Source organism: Lycium barbarum, chromosome 9, assembly GCF_019175385.1.
Source record: "Lycium barbarum isolate Lr01 chromosome 9, ASM1917538v2, whole genome shotgun sequence".
Lineage (NCBI taxonomy): Eukaryota > Viridiplantae > Streptophyta > Magnoliopsida > Solanales > Solanaceae > Lycium > Lycium barbarum.
The window spans coordinates 113140-136819 of record NC_083345.1 but is presented as its reverse complement, the minus strand read 5'-3'; the positions used below and the strand labels follow the sequence as shown (position 1 = coordinate 136819).

At 40.3% G+C, this 23680-nt stretch overlaps 1 protein-coding gene across 3 annotated transcripts; it reads left to right on the top strand.

Moving 5' to 3' along the window:
- The first annotated feature begins 508 nt into the window (after positions 1-508).
- LOC132610130 (uncharacterized) lies at positions 509-18895 on the top strand. 3 transcript variants are annotated; one of them, XR_009571027.1, is made up of 8 exons: positions 509-1462; positions 9107-9162; positions 15022-15131; positions 15224-15383; positions 16146-16238; positions 16648-16779; positions 17145-17236; positions 18638-18895. XR_009571027.1 is itself a non-coding variant. In XM_060324405.1 (7 exons), the coding sequence occupies exons 1-7, from the start codon at positions 721-723 to the stop codon at positions 18686-18688; spliced, it is 1344 nt and encodes a 447-aa protein (XP_060180388.1). In that variant the 5' UTR covers positions 540-720; the 3' UTR covers positions 18689-18895. The 3 variants fall into 3 exon arrangements, 2 of the variants coding, with proteins under 2 accessions (XP_060180388.1, XP_060180389.1); XM_060324405.1 differs by lacking the exon at positions 17145-17236 and having other exon boundaries at positions 540-1462; XM_060324406.1 differs by lacking the exon at positions 17145-17236 and having other exon boundaries at positions 1324-1462; positions 9087-9162.
- Positions 18896-23680: the final 4785 nt, after the last annotated feature.

Genomic DNA, 23680 nt, shown 5'->3' with positions numbered 1-23680 from the left:
CCTGAATCTGGATATAATGTGCCTATAACGTACTCTAATTAAGAAGGCGTGATTCACCATTGAACATCACTTTCTAAAAGAATTTCATTGAGTGATAGTTGAATTGCCATCCTTGCTAGTTCTTGTGGTGGTGCATATTGCACGATATATGGGCATATCTTCTTCTTTATGCTTGAATGCATTGTTAATCTGGTCTTTGACGTGGAAAGGTCGTATTCTATGCTCAAATTCCGCTCTGTTCTTTTAACTGAATGGCCACCAAGAAAAAATCAGTCGTTCAAGCGATTAATAGAAAAGCATTTCTGGGTCTTTCGGAATCTGAACTTTTATCTTTCTAATGGACATCGTTTGGGCAGAGGGTGATCAATTTCTCTTTAGATCACTTTCTAGTTGTTCTTTGAGAAGAGATTCCAACTTATATTCCCAAAATCTGAAGGAGTATCTCTTTCTTTACATAGAAGATCAGGTGTTAGGCACACAGTAGAACAAATACGAGAAATTTGACTATTCTTATTTTATTAACTCTCGTTAATAAGCAATTTATAACTAATTTTTATAAATTGCTCTGTCTGACGGGGACATAGTGAATACAGAAGCTGTGGGAAATATAGGTTCCCTAAAAGCTAACGCGATCCAAAGAGGCGTATTGTTCATTTGTCTCATTCTGTGTTTTGTTAAAGTGTGGCTTGTTGCTTTTGTACTTGACACAAATACACTACCATGAACCTCTCACCTCTGTATAACATCATCTCACCCTCCCTCCCTAAACGTTGTCGTTGTTTCCACCACCACCGTCACTACGTCATTTCTGGACGAGTGTCCCCCTCTTCCCCTCCCCGTCGCCGCCATCTGCGCCGCCGCCTCCTTAAAAAGTTCTCCCGGGAAGACACTTGTCCGCCCTCCGATGAAAACCTCCACTTCATCCTTACCGTCGATAGTTTGCCTACCAAATCGTTACACGACCTTCTCCACTCCAAGCTTGGCGAATTCGTACACTCAAGCCGAGCCGCCATTGAAGACTTGCAAACTCTAATCCGCATAGATAGCAATAACGGCAGAGTTCTCTTCTCCTGCACAAGGTCCACCGTTAAATTCCTAGCAACTCTACTACTTACCACTTCCATACTTATTTTCACTCTTAGGGCTATTTTTAAGCTACTGCTGGGGTTACGACTTAACAACCGAAACAACAACGTTGAGTTAGTGTATAAAAGAGACCGTAGTTTGGGTGGAAGACAAGTACTCGTTGCAAGAAATGAGACTGTTGTTGATAGGAACAAACCAAATGTGTTGGATAATAATTCGGATTGGGGGAGTCGAATTAGGTTTTCCAGGAGACGAAAGAAGAAGAGCTCCATGGAGCAGTTGCCCAAATGGTGGCCTCTTTCGACTGCTGGTTCGGAGCAAGTTGGAGCAGAGAATCAACAAGAGTATCAGAGAATGGCCAATAGATTGATTCGAGGTAATTTTGTTTTCCAGGTTATCGTTACACATGCAACTGTTTTTTCCGTTCATAGTTGTGCAGCTTTTCTTTCATGTCTGTAATCATATTGGTTATACTTTCTAAATCTAAGTGAATGAAGCATTTTAATCCTTTGAAGGATGGAAGACATGAACTCATAGTATGATCGTTATAGCTAGAACTAGAACCCTTGGCACACTCTCCAATGTATGCATATACTAGTGGTAAAAGCGTGAATTTTAACACAAAGGGTCCCTTATATTTTGGGGGTAGGCCTATCTTGATCCTTAAGATATAAACTTAAGCATATCTTTAATGTCTACAAACTTTGTTTATCTTCTTATTTGGAGGTCATCTACAATCTCGTAGTGTTGTTTCTTGACACCAGTAGTACTTATAATTTTCATCAAAAAAAAAAAAAAGATTGTACTGATAATTATCTCTCGTTGGAAAGATGGCATGAGTCTTCAGGCTAAAAAATACAATCAAGAAGAGAAGAAATCCTGGTTGTGAATTCTTTGGCTTGCCGGCACATCTCTAGTGCTAAAAGCTATCTAGAACGAAATTGAGATCTGTGTTGGCGATTTGTGGGTGCCTATAGTAATTTGGAAAATCTTGGTAGGGTCAGGGTGTATGTGAAGAAGGGGGAAGTGGCAGTGTCTGGTGGTGGAAGGGGCAATTTCAATTTCATGGTTCGGTTAACACCATAATTCAACCCTGAAATAATGGTGCAGGGATCTGAAAGTGGGTAAAATAGGGAGGAGAAGGCCAAGTGGGTAAATGAGGCACTAAAAAGGCATGGATGGGTGGAGAGAGGAGTTTGGTGCCAAAATCTATGGCAAAGTTGTCAGTAACTACCAGTGTTTTAGATGGCGCGCGGCGACAAAAGGCGACAAGGGCCTGCCTCGCCTTTTTGAAGTGTGGCGCCAATAAATACCAAAAAATTAAAATATTTAATTGCATATATAAATAATCAAAATCTCACTAGCAATAACATATTAGCAAATATTTCAATTCAAAAATTAAAAGTAGATAGTTGATACTAAAAGTCTAGAGCTTGAATGACTCAATAATTCATAAGTAATAAGACAAGCAATACTAAAATTCAAGCAATAGTGCAATACTAATTCATAACCTACTGTTTATAACAAAAGTTAACAATTATTGAACAGAAAAAAGAGGAGCAAAACAGTCACTGCCTCACTGCAGAAGAGAGACAAAAAAAAAACAGAGTAGTAGTGCCGGAAACAGAGGATAAAAAGAGAAGAAGAAAATAGAAGAAGGCAAAAAAAAAAAAAATATGCAAAGGAGAAGTCGCCGGAAACAGGGGATAAAAAAAGAAGAAGAACTGAAGAAGAAGCAGAAGTCGAAAACAGAGGAGGAAGAGTGAAGAAGAAGAAGGAGAAAGAGAGAAGTATGCGTACCTGAAGCTGATGCCTGAAGGAGAAGAGAGAAGAGTATGCGTACATTAAACCCTAGCTGCGCTGTTATAAGTTATATCATTTAAGTTTCCTTCAATTTTTTTTTTTTTTTTTTTAAAAAGGCCACGCCTTCCATCTCGCCTCGCCTCAGCGCCTTGGCTCGCCTTAGCGCCTTTTGAAGGTGCCATCGCCTCTCACCTAAAAGGCGACAGTGCCTCGCCTCGCCGTGCCTCTTGCCTTTGGCGACAAGGCGCTCGCCTTTCACAACACTAGTAACTACAAGAAGAGGGATTTGGATGAGGCGGGATTTGAGGAGGAGAAGGGGTGGGAAAGGACCTATCTAACCTTGGGTTAGTGAATCGGTCTGGCGGAGAAATTTGAACTGGTTACTAACCAACCCGGTCCAATTAAGAAAAAAATTCAAAAGATTGACCTGTCGAAAAGGCCCAAACCATAGCTACCTCCAAAATGGTCAGACCACTTGAAAATCTACTGTGCCGGCATCAAAGTTCGACCGTAACTTCAAAAATCAAAATGATGCAACTCAACAGCTCAGAATCTTCTCACGAGCCACCTCCAAGTCTTGATGCATCATTTTTTTTTATGACATGGGAACCCGCAGCCGCTACCCTTCGGGTGCGCACAGGGTAAACTCAGCTCTTGTGCAATAGCTCGCAAACCACACAGGAGAGGTAACCCGCACTAGGCAAGTCCGATGCGACGAGCTCGACCCAGAAGGCAAATCCCCTGTTAGGCAGGGGGTTTCGAACCTGAGACTTCCATTATGAAAGCCCCATGCTCAACCAACTGAGCCACCCTTGATGCATCATTTTTAGGAGATGGGATGCAACAAAACCCTAATCGTAGAAGTTTAGTCACACCTGAAAGTCGAGTTTCCAGCTCCGACGAACTCAAAACTTAACAAACCTCTCCTGCTTATGTTGAGGGGTTTGTGTCTCCCCAGGGTTTCTTCTGTTTCGGTGAGGTCATTGGTGATAGGGGAGAAACTGCTAGCACAGATAGTGCTGAAATTGTCCCATTTGCCACTAAAATTTGTGGGAAGGAGCTAGAAGAAGGCCAAGCACTAAAACCTGACACTATTTAATGGATAAGACAGGGTACTGGAGTTTTCTATGTTAGTTCTTGTTACAAGGCACTTAATAGTAAAGAGGACAACAACATAGTTCGGCCTTGGAAGCAATTATGAAAGTCGAAGGTGCCTTATAAAGTTAGTTGTTTTCCATGGCTGGCCTCGCATGAGCGTGTCTCACTCAAGCAAACTTCCAGAGAAGAGGTTTATCTATTTACGGTAGATATTGTTTGTGCAACGGTGCAGAGGAGAGCAACAATCATCTTTTTATGTAGTGTCCCCTGACAAGCCAGATTGGGCTCGTTGCTTCAATATACTTAGAGCTCAATTCGTAAGGTCATTCACTGCAACAACAATAACAACTACAACATACCCAGTGTGTAATGTCATTCACTATGAAGTGTCATTTGACAAGCTGGGGGATTGAAGATTTGAAGAAATTTGTAAGAAAAATATGATTGACTGTGCCATCTATGTGTGTTGGGTTATATGGAAGGAAAGAAACAGTTTTTTTTTTCATCAGGTAAACAATTTCATTAATCAAAAGGCCAAAATCTGCTGTATACAAAAGATGTACCAAAAAGTAAAAAACTACAAAAAGATATGGTTCTCTAGAAAAGATGCCTAATTCATACATCCCAGAACTACAGGGGTGCACCATAAATAAATAAGGGATCGTAGACTACTCCTCAACTGCCCAAAACTCATTTCTACCCCTTCGAATGCCCTCATGTTTCTCTCTCCAAACAATCCATATCAAAGCTAGATGAGCAACATTCCAGGCCCTGCCCTTTCTCCTGCTTCTTCTAGCTTTCCACCAAAAGAACAAGTCCTTCAAAGATCTAGGCATCGCCCCAGACATACCAAACCAGCTTAACATATCCCATCATAGTCTCGGGGCTAGACTGCAATCTAAAAGAAGATAATCTACATCTTTGCTACCTCTTTGCATAAGTAACACTAGCTGATGCAAACAACTTTTCTTTTTCTAAGATTTTATGCTGTCAAGAACGCCCCTCTAGCAGCTAACCATGTGAAAAATACACCTTCCTTGGCACCTTAGGACTCCAATCAAACTTTATAGGAAAAGCCTCACCCGCCCTCATCAAAAGCTTGTCATAATAGGACTTGACAAAGAACAACCCTCAGGGGTTGGCCTGGTGGTAATTGGCTTGAGCCTTGGGGTGCTCCCTTTCAAGGTCTCAAGTTCAAAACCCACTGGGTGCAAACAATTTCTGAGGGCCATCGGACTGGGGTAAAACCCTGAATTACCCGTGGTGCACTTGCGGGAAACTCCTTGCCGAGGGCCTGTGCACCCCCGGGATTAGTCGGGGCTCAAAGAGACCCGGACACCCGGTGCTTAATAAAAAAAAAATAGGACTTGACAAAGAACATACAATTGTTCCCTAACTTTCAGCTCAACCTATCCGGTCTATCGACTGGCTCACCATGCTGATGGAGTAGAGCTAGCAACTTTTGAAACTCATTCACCTCCCAATTTTGGAAATCCCTCTTAAATCTCAAATCCCAAAACGTTTTTTCCCCTTGTATCCCCCTTATATGCTGGACTACCGCCTTCCTTTGCTGTGAACCCTATAAATGCTCGCAAACTCATCTTTTAGCAATGTCTTCACACCATTTATTACCCCAAAAACTAATATTCTCCTGAAAGAGATAAAATAGGGCAGCCCGGTGCACTAAGCTCCCGTTATGCGCGGGGTCCGGGGAAGGGCCGGACCACAAGGGTCTATTGTACGCAGCCTTACCTTGCATTTCTGCAAGAGGCTGTTTCCACGGCTCGAACCCGTGACCTCCTGGTCACATGGCAGCAACTTTACCAGTTACACCAAGGCTCCCCTTCATTCTCCTGATAAAAAAATCAACCCATCCCTTCATGATATTCCTCCACACTCCACACCCAAAAAGCAAAGTGATATCTTTAGTTCGCCACCTCCCTTCCATCACCCCATCTTTATTAACTATATCACTTGTATGCATAAAGATTGGATTTCTACCTACTTTATACCAAACAAAGCTTTATTAAAGATTCTCAAATATTTAACTCCCGGACCTACCCAACTTTTTGGAGTTGTTTTTTTTTTTTTTTTGGGTAAAGTAATCAAATGTCATTAGTAAAGCGTCAAGAAGATGCAAGGTTACAGGTGAGCTAAAATTTTTTGGAGTTGTTAAATGATACTTCCTTGCCCCGGTTTCCCCGTCCGCCGAATTCTAAAAGAAGTTTCTTTGAAGTCTTTCCAATTTTCCTGTAACACTGGTAGGAGCATGAAACAAGGACATAAAGTAAGTACGAATGCTCGATAAAGTGCTCTTAATAAGCACTTTCTTCCTGCCTTTGGACTAATACTGTTTCTACCAACCAGTATGCCTCTTCTCGACCCTTTGAAGTACCGGTTTCCACACACTAAGGTCTTTATTCGAGGCCCCTAAAGGTAAACATGGATATGTAGTAGGGAGAGCCCTTAACTGGCAATGCAAAACCCGAGCGAGCAAATCAATGTTATCCACCTCATCAATGGGAATGAGTTCACATTTTCGAAGATCAATTCTGAGGCCTGGCACCACCTGAAATCAAGTTAACACTTGGCTTAAAAATCCAGCTGAGCCCATCTGCATCACAAATAATGAGGGTATTATCTGCAAATAAAAGATGAGAAACCGAACGGACCCAACACCTCCAACTGCGGCATTGAATCACTTTACGTGTCCTCCTAAAACAACTCTATCCATCATCCTACTCAAAGTTTCCATCACTAAAATGACAAGTATAGGTGATGAAGGCTTCCCTTGCCTCAACCCCCTCGAACTGCCAAAAAAAACCACACATGTACCATTTACCAAACTGCGTAACACACTGAACAAAAGCTGACCCACTTTCTCCATTTCTCCTCAAACCCCATCTTCAGCATATGAAATCAAGGAACTTCCGGTTTACATGGTCATAAGCCTTTTCAAGATCTAGCTTACACAACACTCCTGACATACCCCCCTACTTCTTTCTCGAATCTACTACTACGTTTGCCACCAAAGCCGCATCCAAAGCCTGCCTGGTAAAACCATCTCATCCAGAACCTTCTCAACTCTATTAGAAAGCATGTTAGATATAATTTTGTAGATGCTTTCCACTAACTAATAGGTCTATAATCCCAACTAAGTTGCACAGACTCGTCACTTTCGGTGCCACACCCCTGTTGGGGTGTGGGACCCGTACCGGATATGATCAATCGATTTTGGGCACTTTGACCAAAATCAATACAGAAATTCGAGATAGATACAATGATTTCTGAAATCAAAACAATGTTTGGGGGAAATCATAATTTAGACATGTTTTTTTTTTTTTTCGTTGAAGGTGTGCTTCTTCACTTGGTTAGCTGCTAGAGGGGTGATTTTGACGGCAGAGAATCTTAGAAAATGGAAGGTTGTCTGCATCAGTTGGGGTTTTCTTTGTAAGGAGACTAGTGAGGACGTAGATCACATTTTGTTGCAGGCAGTCTAGCAACAAGGTTATGGTGGGATATCTTTAGATGGTTTGGCATTTTATGGGTGATGCTGCGATCCGTGAAGGAGTTGATGTTCAGTTGGAAGACTGGAGCTATCAGAAGAAGGCAAAAGGCTTGGAATGTTACCCCTCTTGCTTTAATATGGGTCATTTGGGGCAGAGAAATAGAAGAGCTTTTGAAGGGGTGGAGATGAGCTTTGCTCAATTGAGGAGTAGCCTTCGTTCCCTTATTTTCTTTTGGTGTAGCCATGTAGTTCCTAGTTGAATAGAGGATTGGGTATCTTTTGGAGAGAACCATATTTTGTAGGTTTCTCCTTTTTTGGGTATATATCTTGTATATGGCCTTCTCGGCCTTGTTATTATTAATGAAATACTTTACTTGATAAAAAAAAATGTATTAAAAAGTCCGTAATCAAAAGGTGCTTTAAAGCTATTTGCAGGTCAACATCACGGTTGAATGTGCAATGAACTCAAGAAGTCTATCATGGCCTCTATATATCATTTGCAATAGCCATGTTTCACAAAAATAAAATAAAAAATAAGGAGATGCAATTGTACTTTATAATAATTAGAAATTCAAACTTTCCCTCAAAAATTCGTGCATTCCCTTCCTTTCAAATTACCACAATTTAGGCATATTTTTATAACTCTATTTGATCTATTTTTTAGCCGAATCCCCACACCCGTATCGTACTCACGAATCCGAACTCTAGATCCGTGCCCTATCGGAGTGTTCAGTGATGTTAATGTTACCCCGCTGTCCTACCTGAGGCAGATCCTCATTTCATTTCAGGATGTGTCAGGCCTTAGGATTAACCACAGAAAATTTGAGATCACACTGGTAGGTGAAGTGAATAATATTGTAGATCTTGCATAGGTGCTGCATTGTAAGGTTGGTGCATGACCTACAACCTACCTAGGCCTACCTTTGGGTGCTTCAAACAAAGACCTAGTCGTGAGGAATCCAGTGGATTGAGAGGGTTGAAAAAGCGGCTAACAGGTTGGCGGTACTTGTCCAAAGGAGGGAAAAAATATTGATAAGCATTCCCACTTATTTCATGTTGCTATGGCAGGCCCCCGGTTATTGTAACGGAAATGCTATGGCAGCCCCCGGTTATTGTAACGGAAATGATGGAAAGACTAGCAATTTCAAAGATTATACACCTCTTCAACTAGGTTCACTTGTCTGTCTGTCTCTGTCTCTCTCTCTCTGTGCCTGTCATCCGTCAATATTCCGATCCAGTGGGTTTTCTTGTTGGGCGTTCATGGAGTGTTTGACAGATAGTTGAAGTATTGTGTTTGCGGAGGCCTAAAGAGCATATCATGCAGAAAAATAGCCTGTCCTAGTGGCTTCTCAAGTCTGTTACTACTTACTACACCCTGATAAAAAAAAATCTGTTACCACATTATGGAGACTTAATTTAATCTGCACTTTTGCTGCTGCAGGATAGTTTAACATATTTTTTAGATTCAATTGATTTATTTGTCATACGTGTAACTATTGGATTTTGTGTTTCATGTTGGAAAAACGTATAATCTTGAAGTTTTCAAGCTTCCACGATAATTGTTAGTTATGCATTTCCTTTTAAATCACAGTTTACAAATTTACTTTCCAGCCATCTTGGACAATAGAATGACGGGGAAGGACATTTTGGCGGATGATATTATTCAAGTCAGTATGTTAATGGCTTCTCAGTTTTCACAATTTTTTTTTTGCTTATACAAATGTGAATTGTTTGCATAGTTAGTTCTTTGATTTTCTTTACAATCCCCTTTATATTTAATGAGTTAGTCATACAGACTATTGACTTCTTTTTGCTCCAAGTAGCCCTTGAACTCGCAGATTTGCAACTTTATATACATAAATATATGGGAACGTGAGCTCCATTTCAGGAAAGGATTTTTTTGTTTGTTTGTTTTTTTGTTTTTGAAAAAGGTAACAGTTTCAGGAAAGGAAATTATAAGAATGAAGTAACCTCAGTATCAAAGCTTTTTAACAATGCCACACTAAACATGGTTCCTCTTGCGTTGATATGGGTTGTTTGGAGAGAGAAAGAAAAAGGAGAGCTTTGTGGAGGTAGAGTCGAGTTTTACTCGGTTGAGGAGTTGCCTCCGCTCACTTTACCTTTTGGTATCCTCCTTGTATAAGGTCAGCTTTTTGGCCATGTTTATGAATGAAATACATTTACCTTATCAAACAAAAACAAAAACGATGTCACAATATACAATCTTTCTGGTTCCTCCCTTCTATTTTCTTCTTGAACTTTTTGTTGTCGGAGAAGTTGGCAGGTTTAGTAGCTGACAATTGGAAGTGGAGTATAACAAGTTAGGGATTGATTTTGACCACCTTTAGATGCATGAAAAAAGTAGTTTTGGGGTGGGGGTCTTAGATTAATGTTTTCTATGAGTGAGGAATCAAAACACCACGTAAAACCCGCAAGGGTGACTCAGTTGGTTGAGCATAGGGCTTCCAAAATGGAGGTCTCAGGTTTGAAACTCCTTGCCTGCGACAATAGGGGATTTGTCTTCTGTCTTCTGGGCCGAGCTCGTCGCACGACACTTGTCTAGTGCGGGTTATCTCTCCTGTGTGGTTTACGGGCTATCGCATATAGGGGCGGAGCTACCTGGTCCCGAGGGGTGTCAAGCGACACCCCTTCGCCGGAAAATTACGTTGTATAGGTATGTGAAATTATGATTTTATACATATATGTATTACTATTGACACCTCTTGTAATAAGTTGAGGGCTTAGCTGAGTGGTTGAGGGGTGTCAAAGGTTCAGGCTAACAAGGTTGCGTGTTCGATCCCAGTTGACGACATGCTTATTTTTTTTGACTTCAGTCATTGGCCTTTTATTAAAAAATAAAATAAAAATTTGACACCCCTTAATAAAATTCCTGGCTCCGCCACTGATCGCATAGGAGCGGAACCCTGTGCACACCTGAAGGGTACCGGGTTCCCTTGTCATTTAAAAAAAAAAACACCAGGTATGATATATTTGACTGGTTGTTCTGTTTGCGCTTTATTACTGGAACAAACAAACAAAGAGTAACCTTTTGGTTTTAGTTTCTTTTTAGTAGAATTGGTTTTGTTTCGTTTTTTGAACAACAATTTATAGTGTTTGTATTTGAATTTGAAAAGAAGTTGCTTTCGGTAGAAATAATACTTATGGTGCGATATAGCAAAAAAGCTGCAGCAGTCACTCGAAGGACTTAGCTTTCTGGCCCTGCCTGTCAGTGGACTAGTAGAGTCAAAATATCTCCTCCCTTTTTTGGAGCATCAAAAGGGAGGATCATTTTTTGTGTTGCAACCATACCAAAAAGTTCTGGTTGCGAGAAATACATAGGAATCAACCCCTGATGTGAGGCTGCAAAGCACCCACAGAACAAAGGAAAGTAATATAAATATCATAAACTTGAAATTATTCACTTTTATAAGTTTGTTCAGCCAATTGATATCTTGTTGAAATTTTAAGGATATCCGGCATATTTCTCATCTAGGTAATAGGTAGTTAAAGACTTGTATCGCCTCATAATAAATGGATGCTTTATTGAATTACGTTTTTGTTTAATTTAGTTGGAATAACAGAAAAGTCTCTTTTTTGTTCAATGTGCTTAGCTTGGTTAGTCTTTTTATGCTTTGCGGATACAGAAATAGAATGTTGATGTAAAGCTATAGGCATAAGAAAACAACAACTATGCATGTCCCAAACTAGGTGGGGTTGGCTATATGAATCCTCACTTCTCCCTTTAGGGTGTGTTCGGTATGGAGGAAAACGTGCTCCCAACTCATGTCATTGTCATACCAAACAAAATAAAAGTAAAAAATAAATTAAATAGATATAAATAATAGTAATACTAATAATATCAGAAGTTCTCTAACAAGATTAGAACTTGTTCCCGACTAGTAGATATCACCTATATGGACATTTTTCATCCATTGTGCGCTATCTTTAGTTGAGGACTTGAGTCTGATTAAATGCCAAGAATTTGTAGGTTTTTCGAGACAACTTTTCTCCATGTGATTTTAGGTCTATCCGTCTTGTTCTACGCCTTCACTCATGGTTTCACACCTATGGACCGATGGGTCTATAGTATTTGCCGGACATGACCAAACCGCACATCCATCTTAGCATTCGCATCTCTGCAACACTCATCTTGTGGATATGTTGGTCTTTAGCAGCCCAACATTCACTATCATATAACATTAACTTACCTTTCACTTTGATAGGCGTTCTTTTATCACGTAGCCATCCGGTAACACTCCTCTATTTCAACTACTTGTGGAATTACACTGCGTATGTTGTTGTTGATGAGAGTTTACTTTGGAGACATAATTGGTGTTGGGACGTATTATTGAAAGATGATTTTCAGAGTTTGTATAGATATTTTGCCAAAGAGACTTAACAATTCAACAAATTAGAGGGGCACAAGGTGGAGAGACTTTTTGGGATCTGAGATTTAGAAGGGGTTTCCAAGATTGGGAAGTGAGTGAGTTTCAATGGTTAATAGACTTACTTCATAGGCAAGTCAATCCGGTGGATGATCCCGATGTTTGGTGGTGGGGCTCAGGAAACAATGGAGTGTTCTCTGTGAAGTCCTTTTATGAGAAACTTTTGGTTAGGGATGAGATTGCCGAGGAAGGTGTGCTTTTTCACTTGGTTAGCCACTAGAGGGGTGATCTTTACAGCGGAAAATCTTAGAAAGCTGAAGGCTGTCAGCGTCAGTTGGTGTTACATGTGCAAGGAGGCGAGCGAAGACGTGGGCCATCTTCTCCTACATTACGGGATTACCATGAGATTATGTTGGGATATGTTTAAGTGGTTTCGCACTCCTTGGGCAATGCCAAGAACTGTGAAAGATTTGATGTTCAGTTGGAAGAGGGGGAGAAGGAGGAGAAGACGAAGCGCTTGAAACATGGTTCCATTTGCTTTAATGTGGGTAGTCTGGAGAGAGAAATAGGAGAGCTTTTGAGGGTGTAGAATCGAGTTTCTCTTAGTTGAGGAGTAGCCTCCGCTCCCTTATTTTCTTTGGTGCAAACAGAAAGTTCCTTGTTGTATAGATGATTGGGTGGAGTGTCTAGAGAATCATATTTTGTAGATTCTGTACCTTTTGGTTTAACCCATGTATAAGGCCAGTTTGGCCATGTTTGTGAATTAAAATACCTTTACTTGATCAAAGAAAATTGTATGACTAACTATCGTTCCATTTTCTTGAAAAATGAGCCTAGGTATCGAAATTGTTTGTAGTGCATGTATTCTGTCTTACTTCTACGTATCCTAAAGCTCTTACTCTCTAAAGTGGTTCTCCATAGTTCAAGTTTTTGGTTGAAACCGTTGTATTCGTCAATTAACACGATATCATCAACAAATAACATACACCATCAGACTTTATCTTCTATTGTGTTGGTTAGCTCGTCCATAACTAGGGCAAACAAGTAGGGGCTCAATGTCGATCACTTGTGTAGACCCATCGTTGGGGGGAGCTCCTCTGTATCTTCTACTACCGTTCTCACGCTAATGATGGCTTCTTTATACATGTCCTTTATGACGTTTATATATTTAATATTTGTTCCTTTCTTCTTCATCACCCACCAAAAGACCTTCGATGGTACTCTATCATATGTTTTCTCAGATCATTGGGCACCACATGTAGATCTTTCTTCTTTTTGTGATAAATTTTATTTTTATAGGTGCATAAGTGTTTTGTTTTTTTTGAGAACTGAGATATTCCCAAGGGCTAGTGGGAGAGTGGATCTGGTGGCAGCAGCCAGTGGATACATTTTTTTGGGGGAAAAAGGTCAAATATACCCCTCTACTTCAGTTTATTAGTCAAGTTTGCCCTCCGGTAGCGGAAGTGGTCAAATATACCCCTGCCGTCTACAAAGTGTGCACTTGTACCCTTAATTGGACGGAAACCCAATTCCCTTCAATTACCCAATTTCAATCGAAATTACCCATTTGAAACAGATCCCCATTTAAACCCGACCCGCGACCCACTAAACTAAAACCCAAATCTGGTCGTCTTCTTCCTTCAACCGTGGACAAAAATTAACAAAATTTTCTGTTCTCAAGATGCTTATCTTCAGCGACCATCATTCTCGTTCTTCGAGGTACCATTAGCTCTGTACATAGAGAACACCATGCATAATAATACCAGAATTAAAGCACTGTATTTTCTGTAAGCACAAATCTACGATTTATTTACTTCCCTTCTAGTTTCAAGTGAAGTGAATCTTTTCCTTGTTTTCTCCTCTACTAAGTAGATATTTTGAAACAATGCCCACTCAAAACGAAGCTCGTTTGCGAAATATCGAAATTTAAACTTCGAAGCTTTAATGGAGCTTTAACGGCTGCCAATGGTGGTTTCAGTTCGGCGTTCTAGCTTAGACGAATGGAACCAGTATTTTCAAGCACACATTCTAAATCAACAGCAAACCACCACAACTCAGTTCAATTAATATTGTCTTGCCGTTTGAATCGATCCACAACAGCAATCTTAGAACTCCTATGAACTTCGGGTGTTTTTAAGCTCAGAAAGATCAACAGCTTTTGAATTGGTACTCAATCCTTCATACCAGCTACTGCAATCAAAATTTTAGCTCTAATCTTTTATTTCCTTTTCCCCCTTTGGCAGCCATTGAAGCTCCATCAATGGTGGTTTCAGTTCGAGGATCAAAGAAAGAAGACAACAGACCTGCTCTAATCTCTAATTCTTGTTTTTTCTCAATGAGGAAAGTGGTGTCGTTAATATTGATTCCGGTGGTAGGAGAGTTAAGGAGAGAGGGTATATTAAATGATTGAAAGAGGCTTTGTTGATGATGGCAACGGTGCAGATGGTCTTAAGCTCTGGAAGTTTTGGTTTGTGGGTCGCGGGTCGCGGGTCGGGTTTAAGTGGTAATTTCGATTGAAATGGGTAATTTAGGTCCAATTTGGGGGAATCCGTCAAAATAGGGGTAAATGTGTTAACTTTGTAGACGCCTAGACGGCAGGGGTATATTTGACCACTTTCGCTAACGGAGGGCAAACTTGACTAATAAACTAAAGTAGAGGGGTATTTTTGACCCTTTTCCCTTTTTTTTTATTCAGAGAACATAACATGAAAAGATGGTTTACTATATACCTGTAAAATGTTGTCCTTGCCAATTTCCATGTTCTTCCGGCCTTGAAATTTTAGTGGAATTACATGTTACATAACCTTTTTTATTTGGAAGGCAGTGTGGCAATCCAGAAAAGGCATGAGGGGGATGGTGTACCTATATAATGTTGTCTTTGCCGATTTATGTGATCTTTCAAACTTACAATTTTAGTGGAACTACATGTTAGATGAGCCTTTCTATTTTAGATGGTACGGTCTCATTTCCTCTTTTCCTTTTTAAAAATCTTTGTTACTTCACTGGAGAGAGAGATTAAAGAATTGTTCAACTTCATTATGATTTTTTATTTTCTAAGAACATAAGCTATGCTCTAATTTGTGCTAACATGCCGGTTCATTTGTATGATGTTGTTGTTGTTGTATGCTGGTCTATTTGTAGTTACGGCGCATAGGGAGGATATCAGACGTGAAAGTTTCATTTGATACTGAGAATGCACGTGATACCCTTTATCGCGTGGCAATCGACTTTGTTCTTAATTATTGTGAAAGGTAGCTCGTTTAGCTTGATGACTAATTGCTAAATGCCCCTGCTTTTGCATCTTTTACCCTCTTATAGCTGCTTCTTCCTTGCTCTTCTGCAGCATTGCAAGCCAGTCAGCATTTGTTCTAATTGATGGTGAGGAAGCGCAAAACTTCGTTGCTGGTCTTGCTGTTAATGTTGGACTTGAGAGTACTCAAGCTGCAAGAATGGTGTCTGCAGCTGTTGCTGCACGCACTAGGTCAAGGCTCTTGCAAGCTTGGGTAAGGTTTTTCTTCTACATCAAATTAAATTCATCTTCGTGCTTGGACTTCTTGAAGGCCTTAATCCATCCCCGAAGAGCATTGCATTAATCTACTTTTGGTTTGAAGCTATCACTTCTTCTTTAACAATGTCGTTGGGTCCACTACTATCTCGTAGGAAACTTCTGCACCTTCTGCTTCTATGCTCTGTCACGTACCTCCTGAAGAAGAATTAGGATCAAGTTAGGATGAGAATCGTGAAATCAACTTCTATGAATTGAATATCGCACAAAATAAATAGAGGATTAGATGTATATTGTACAGTTACAGTCTCTTCAGTTAACATCTTTGCATAGAAGCAGCTTCCACACCTCAAACGTGTCAAAAGTCTCATCATAGAAATGCAAGGGAAGGCTGCTATGTTGAACATTCACTCTTCCCATACTCTTTACCACTTTTGTGCATGGAGTAAGCCCATTAAATTATTGAATTATCAAGTAAATGAAAGGGAGCTAGCAAGTAAGTAGTTGCTAATCATTGCCATACTTTCTCTTTTACATTAATAAAGGAAGAACTTAGATCTTTCCTAATAATAAAAAACCTCCAACATGAGCTAATAAATAAGGCATCAGTTCCGAAGCCTCTATAGATTAATATTCAAGAGTAAGGAAACTAAACAGCTGTTGTAGGTTCTTGTAATTCCAACCAATCTATCAACTGGCTCTGATACGTTGAATGAATCAGCCAGTAAACTGATGCTACTAGGATTGTTTAATTTTTCAGGCCTTGGAGATACAAGGAAAGCATTCTGAAGCTGTGGTGGAACTGTCAAAAGTATGTGCCATTCACCAGATATTTCCTCCTGAAGAGTTCTCGGTTCGTATTTCTTAATTTTGCCTACTTCTGTTAAGTTCATGTGGTTTCTGCTCTGCTTGTGTATCTCATGGTGTGTGCTGTTTTAGTTCTTTTAGAAGTGCCTTAGCATTGAGCCATTGATATTAAGAGAGAAGAAAAAGGATCCTGGAAAACTATTAATAAACTTATTCTTGATCCCAAATTTCACAAAAAAAAAAAAAAAAAAAAAACACTTATTCTTGATCTCAATTTCTGATTGAGTATAATTTACGATCTGAAGAAAACGGAAATCGGCCACCGATTCTTTTAGATTACTCACTCTTTGTAGTAATTTTTCGGGTTGTCACTATTTCAAGGTGCCAATGCACTTTGCACCGCAGTCTTAAGATTATTTCATGCTATTTGTTGTTTTATTGGCATGTCTCTACAGCCTGAGATGGAGATGGTGGCTCGTGGACTTGAGAAACACTTAAAAGTAGACCAAAGGGAGTTCCTAATGAACAGTCTTCTACGTGTGTGTGGTGATGGGACCAGGAGAAGTGTGGCTGAAGCTTTGGGTCTGGTATGCCTAGTTTATTACTTCCATCCGCTATCTAGTAGACCTAGAATTTGTTGTTCGTTGTTGTTGCACTTCTATTTGAGTGACATTTCCGATTGGGAAGTGGAAACTCCTGTCAATTTTACCTGTTCTTGTGCTTTGTGAGAGAATTTTGCCTTCAGCTGTGTAAAATAGATCTTAACAGGCAGTATGGAGAAGGCATCAATTCTATCCTCAGTTTTGTACGCCGTGCTCTTGTAGATTCCAAGAAAATTTACCTGCTCTAATTTGGGCCTCTCATCAAAAATAATTTTCTACTCTCATCCATCCTCTCCTTGGGCAAGAAATTATGAAAGTTGTTTTTGTGTTTTGTTGCACATAACTAATAGGAGTACGAAAGAGTTCAATTCTGGAGGCAGTAGCATCTTGTGGCGTGGCTGGTGGGTTTTAACTCTGGTCTCTCTTTCAATCATCTACCCAGGTTGGTAGAGTTTCTAAATCCTAGGATAGCCTCCTGTAGGAAGCATTGTAGTTACTGTTATAAGAGATTTGGATTATTTAGAAGAATATCCAACTGAGCCCTTAATCACTAGGTGTGTTTGGTATGACGGAAAATGTTTTCTTATTTTCCCTTGTTTCGTTGCACTAAATATCTTGGAAAATGTTTTCCTTAAAAAATTGAGGGAAAACATTTTCTAGATCAATAAAAACACACCAATGCATCCCCAACCCCCCGCACTATCCACGAACCCCCTCCCCTTACCTGGCCTACCCCACTCCTCACCCCCTCGCCTCCCAGACCCTACCCCCACCCCACCGCACCTACCTCACCCCCACCTTACTCCCCACCCCTAGAAGTTTCACACCGGTTCAAAAACCTAGTATTTTACTTTGAATATATGCAAAATGCTCTTAAAATGACATTTTTGAACTTGCGCACCAAACAAGAAAATAAGTAGAAAAATCACTTATTTTCCGAGAAAATATTTTCTTGGGAACATTTTCCGTCATACCAAACACCTTTAATCTCTCTCTATTTTCTGAGAAGAGGAATCAACCAAATGTCAGGCTTGGTAGAGGCTCTTAGTTAAAGTCTACCTATTTTGTAGACCTTGCTTCTGTCTCTCCTGATCCACTTTGTGTGGACTTCTAGAAAATATTTCCTTGGGGATAAACGACGATTTTCTAAGATTGCAAAAATCAAAGAAGAGACTGAAACGTTTTAGCAAATACTGAGAGTTTAAGAAAGGGAAACTATAAAGGGACTGAAGATTCCGTTTACACTCGAGTTAGAACTCCAAAGAGCTATGGAACCTTTAAGATGGCTTTATGCAAGTGACTTGGTAGTCTCATGGAAGCATAATTCCTTTTGTGTGACTACTGACTACCCCATTTCTTTTTGTTCTTTTCAAGCCGAACACACATTACAGGAGTTTGTAAGGCTCCCAAATCCTTAATCAACACAGATTTCGCCCTCACCACCCCAACGTCTAGCAAGTTACATTATTCTGATATCCCCAACACGAGCAGCGTGAAGAAGTATCTTATTACCGTGGATATTAGAGAACTGTTGGATCTTCTCTTGAGTTTTTAGACAAATCTGAGCCAAGTTAAACTAGGACAGGAACAGTCTTGGCTACTGATCTTGATTGTGCAGTGATTATGGTCTAGGTTATCTGCTATTGTAATTGCTCGAGTTAACCTTTAAATTATAATATGGTCTTATTACCTTCATAGTATTAAATGAATTATTCTTACATTTATTTCCTTCGTAGATGTGTGTATTGATATAGTTGTTTTTCCTTTACCCTTTATTTGTTTTTTCACCATGTGGTCTTGTCTACTCATTGATGATTTGTTTTCCACTTGTTCTCTTATGCAGATGTACTTGAAGGATAACATCGTTCATCAAGAGGAAAACAAGTATACATAAATCACTAATTTAATCTTGTACTATTGGTGTGTACAGGAATTGATTTTTAAAGATTAATAATGTTTATACTAAAAAAGAAATTGGTCTACAACTAATACTACCTGTATGCAACAACCTTCCAGAATGCTTCGAGTAGATTATCGAATGCATCAATGTAAAAGGTAAAAAGTGTTAAATGCATATATTACATTCTACTTGTGCTGAAAAGTTATTTACTCACTTAAATTTTGCGGATGACCCCTTATTCCCCTAGTCTTGTTTGGAGTGGAACCAGTATTCCCTGACTAAGAGAATCTCCGCTTTATGTTGGGTGGTGTTTTACACAAGCGTGATACGAGTGGAAGATCAATTAATTTTTACGTACTTTTGACCTTCTTCCCCCGTTCTTTATTTCACCACCGTATTAGACCATTGGTCAAGGGGAAAAGAACTGCTGTTTCCCGCCTGCTTCAAACCTTCTTACCACCATAGCAACCCTCTCATCTTCTCTAGTAATCCAGTAACATTACTCTTTCCCATTCATTGACACTTCCTTTAACCAATAAACAACCACACTTAGAAAGCTCACCACTCGGCCAATCTCTCATCATCATCATTTCCTTCATCCCTTTGGAGTACCTTCAAGTCCAATAATCAGGAGCTCGGGGTTTTAGGACCCATAAGTGGAAAATTAAGCTGTGTAGTGTCGGAGCAATTAGTATCGGTAACCAGACCATTTGGGATGGACCGGTGGAATTTCACAACAAACAGATTTGGTCAGCAGGGTTCAGGAAAATTCATGAGCTAACATACATGAAAAGCCCAATAATCAAGAGCTTGGAGTTTTAGGACCCCATAAGTGGAAAATTAAGCTGTGTAGTGTCGGAGCAATTAGTATCGGTAACCAGACCATTTGGGATGGACCGGTGGAATTTCACCACAAACAGATTTGGTCAGCAGGGTTCAGGAAAATTCATGAGCTAACATACATGAAAAGCCCAATAATCAAGAGCTTGGAGTTTCTGGACTCATTAATGGAAAAATAAGCCACGTCGCGTGCCAAAGCAATTAGTATGGGTCACCAGACCGTTTGGGATGGACGGGTGGAATTTCACGCCGAACAGAGACGGTCATGAGCTAACACACGAAAATTCCAATAATAGGGAGCTTGGGGTTTCTTGACTTGTAAATGGAAAAATAAGCTACGTGGGGCATGCTGGAGCAATTCGAAAATCCATGTGCTAACGCACAGAGAGGTCTAATGATCTTGAGATGGGCCTCAAAATTTTGAAAAAAATAAGCTACGTCAGTCGTGGTGAAGCACTTAGTATCAGTTTCCAACCCGTTCGTGATGGACCAGAGGAATTTCATACTAAACCGAGTCGGCCGGCCAGGTTGCAGAAATTCATGTGCTAGCACACATCGAGAGGTCCAATAATCATGAGATGAGCCCCGAAATAAAAAAATAAGCTACGTCTGCTGTGGTGAAGAAATCAGTATCGATCCTTAACCCGTTTAGGATGGACCGGTGGAATTTCACGCCAAACAGTCAGTTGGCCAAGTTGTGGAAAATCCATGTGCTAACACACACTGAGAGGTCCCGACCATGGTAAAGCAATTAGTATCGGTCCTAAGCCCGTTTGTGATGGCTCGGTGGAATTTCACGCCAAACAGAATCGGTCGGCTAGGTTGTATAAAATTCATGTGCTAACACACACTAGAGGTCCAATCTACGTCGGAGGTCCACTAATCATGAGAAGGGCCTCGAAATGAAAAAATAAGTTACGTCGGTCGTGTTGAAGCAATTAGTATCGGTCCTTTCAGCCTATTTATGATGGATCGATTGATTTTCCTGCTAAACATAGTCGGTCTGCAAGGTTGTGGAAAATTCATGTGCTAACACACACCGAGAGGTCCAATAATCATGAGATGACCCCCGAAATAGAATAATAAGCTACGTAGACTATGGTGAAGCGATTAGTATCAGTACTCAGACCGTTTGTGATGGATCGGTAAAATTCAAGTCAAACAGAGTCGGTCGACAAGGTTGCAGAAAATCCATGTGCTAACAGAGTCGGTCGGCAAGGTTGCGGAAAATCCATGTTCTAACACACCGCGACGTCCATTAATCATGAGATGGGTCCCGAAATGGAATTATAAGTTACGTCGGCTGTGGTGAAGCAATTAGTATCGGTCCCGGCCTGTTTGTGACGGACCGGTGGATTTTCATGCCAAATAGAGTCGGTTGCAATTAGTATCGGTCCCGGCCCTGTTTGTGACGGACCGGTGGATTTTCATGCCAAATAGAGTCGGTTGGCCAGGTTGCAGAAAATCCATGTGCTAACACACACCGTGAGGTCCACTAATCATGAGATGGGTCCTGAAATGAAAAAGATAAGCTACATAGGCCGTAGTGAAGCAATTAGTATCGGTCCCCGGCCCATTTGTGATGGACCAGTGGATTTTCGCGCAAACAAAGTCGGTTGGCTAGGTTGCGAAAAATCCATGTGCTAACACACACTGAGAGTACGGCCCCAGAAATGGAATAATAAGCTACGTGAAGCGATTAGTATCGGCCCTCAACCCGTTTGTGATGGATCGGTGGAATTTCACGCCAAACAGAGTCGGTCAGCAAGGTTGCGGAAAATTCATGTGCTAACACACACCGAGAGGTCCATTAATTATGAGATGGACCCTGAAATGGAAAATTAAGCTACGTGAGTCGTGTTGAAGCAATTAGTATCGATCCTCAGCCCGTTTGTGATGGACCAGTGGAATTTCACACCAAACAAAGTCGGTCAGCAAGGTTGCGGAAAATTCATGTGCTAACACATACCGAGAGGTCCACCAATTATGAGATGGACCCGAAATGGAAAATTAAGCTACGTGTGTCGTGTTGAAGCAATTAGTATCGGTTCCCAGCCCGTTTGTAATGGACCGGTTGAATTTCACGCCAAACATAGTCGATCTGCAAAGTTGCGGAAAATCCATGTGCTAACACACATCGAGAGGTCAAATAATCGTGAAATGGCCCCCGAAATCGAAAAATAAGCTATGTCAGTCGTAGTGAAGCAATTAGTATTGGTCCCCCGCCCGTTTGTGATGGACTAGTGGAATTTTACGCCAAATAGAGTCGATCAGAAAATCCTTGTGCTAACACACACTAAGAGGTCAAATAATCATGAGATGGACCCCAAAATTGAAAAATAAGCTATGTCGGTCGTAGTGAAGCAATTAGTATTGGTTCCCTGCCCATTTGTGATGGACCGGTGGAATATCACGCCAAACAGAGTCGGTTCGGCCAAGTTGCGGAAAATCCATGTGTTAACACATAACGAGAGGTCCAATAATCATGAAATGGGCCACGAAATGAAATAATAAGCTACGACGGTTTCGGTGAAGCAATTGACATCAGTCCCCTAGCCGTTTTTGAAGGACCGATGGAATTTCATGCCAAACAGAGTCGGTCGGTCAATTTGCGAAAAATTCATGTGCTAACTAACACACATCGAGAGGTCCAATAATCATGAGATAGGCCCCGAAATGGAAAAATAAGCTACGTCGACTGTGGTGAAGCAATTAGTATCGGTCTCCAACCTGTTTGTGATGGACCGTGGAATTTCATCCCAATGAATGTACTAATACACATCGATAATTCTGATAATCTTTAATTCGCGTTTCAAGACCCAGAAACACCAATCGACATACATAAAGTGTTCTTAAGTATTTAAAAACACTAAAGCTTTAAAGCACTTCACAAACTCCTCAGTCACTATCCCCCAAACCCCAATCCAATATTTTTGGCGCTTCACTCTATGGAAAAATAAGCTACGTTGGCCGTGGTGAAGCAATTAGTATCGATCCTCAGCCTGTTTGTGATGGACTAGTGGAATTTCACGCCAATGAATGTGCTAATACACACCGAAAATTCTAATAATCCTTAATTCGCGTTTCAAGACCCAGAAACACCAATCGGCATATATAAAGTGTTCTTAAGTATTTAAAAACCCTAAAGCTTAAAGCACTTCACAAACTCCTCGGTCACTAACCCTTTAACCCCAACCCAATATTTTTGGCGCTCCACTCTATGGAAAAATAAGCCACGTCGGTCGTGGTGAAGTAATTAGTATCGATCCTCAACCTGTTTGTGATGGACCAGTGGAATTTCACGCCAATGAATGTCCTAATACACATCGAAAAATCTGATTATCCCTAATTCGTGTTTCAAGACCCAGAAACACCAATCGGCATATATAAAGTTTTCTTAAGTCTTTAAAACCCTACAGCTGTAAAGCACTTCACAAACTCCTCAGTCATTATCCCCAAACCCCAACCCAATATTTAATATTGGCGCTTCACTCTATTTTGGTTATTAGATCTTTTACTTAAGTCACTGTGTTACCGTTAGATACTTAGATATGCTAGTTATAAGATAAACGTCTTGTAACTTTCATTTATAAAAGGATAGGATCTTGGACCGTCAAATTCCCGTCCATGTCAAACATTTGCTTTTTGGTTCGATAATTTGGCTTTCGGAAGTAGGTTGTAAATTTATGACGGGAATAAGCTTTGACCTAACGAGTTTGGTTGTTTGTACATGTTGTAAAAACTGCTTGAACACATATAAGGTAGGGATGAGGAAAAACTATATTTTTACAGATCATTATGTGATTTGGAGTAGCATATACATACTTATCTTTCAAGTTGACATAATGAATAAATGATCGAAAACCGCTAAATTCGCACCGAACCAATTGGTATCTTATTGTGTCCAATTGGATATTTAGTATATTTAAAAATCGATAACTGATAAGTCGAATAGCTAAGGGCAAATATTTATCCAAAGCGTCCAATAAGCACCCCATTGCAAACGTACATCATATAGTCAATTTGTTCCATTCTTTAATACTATGAGGTTGTAAGAATTTCTTCACATTTGCAGGATGTCAATGCAAATGTAACTCGTACATTCAATTTGTGTCTCTCACCCTGGTTGTATAGTAAAATAGTATG

Coding starts and splice junctions, on each gene's coding strand:
- LOC132610130 (XM_060324405.1), top strand. CDS start 721: ATGAACCTCTCACCTCTGTATAACATCATCTCACCCTCCCTCCCTAAA. Junction 15,132..15,223: donor GTTCTTAATTATTGTGAAAG/GTAGCTCGTTTA, acceptor GCTCTTCTGCAG/CATTGCAAGCCAGTCAGCAT. Junction 16,239..16,647: donor TTCCTCCTGAAGAGTTCTCG/GTTCGTATTTCT, acceptor ATGTCTCTACAG/CCTGAGATGGAGATGGTGGC.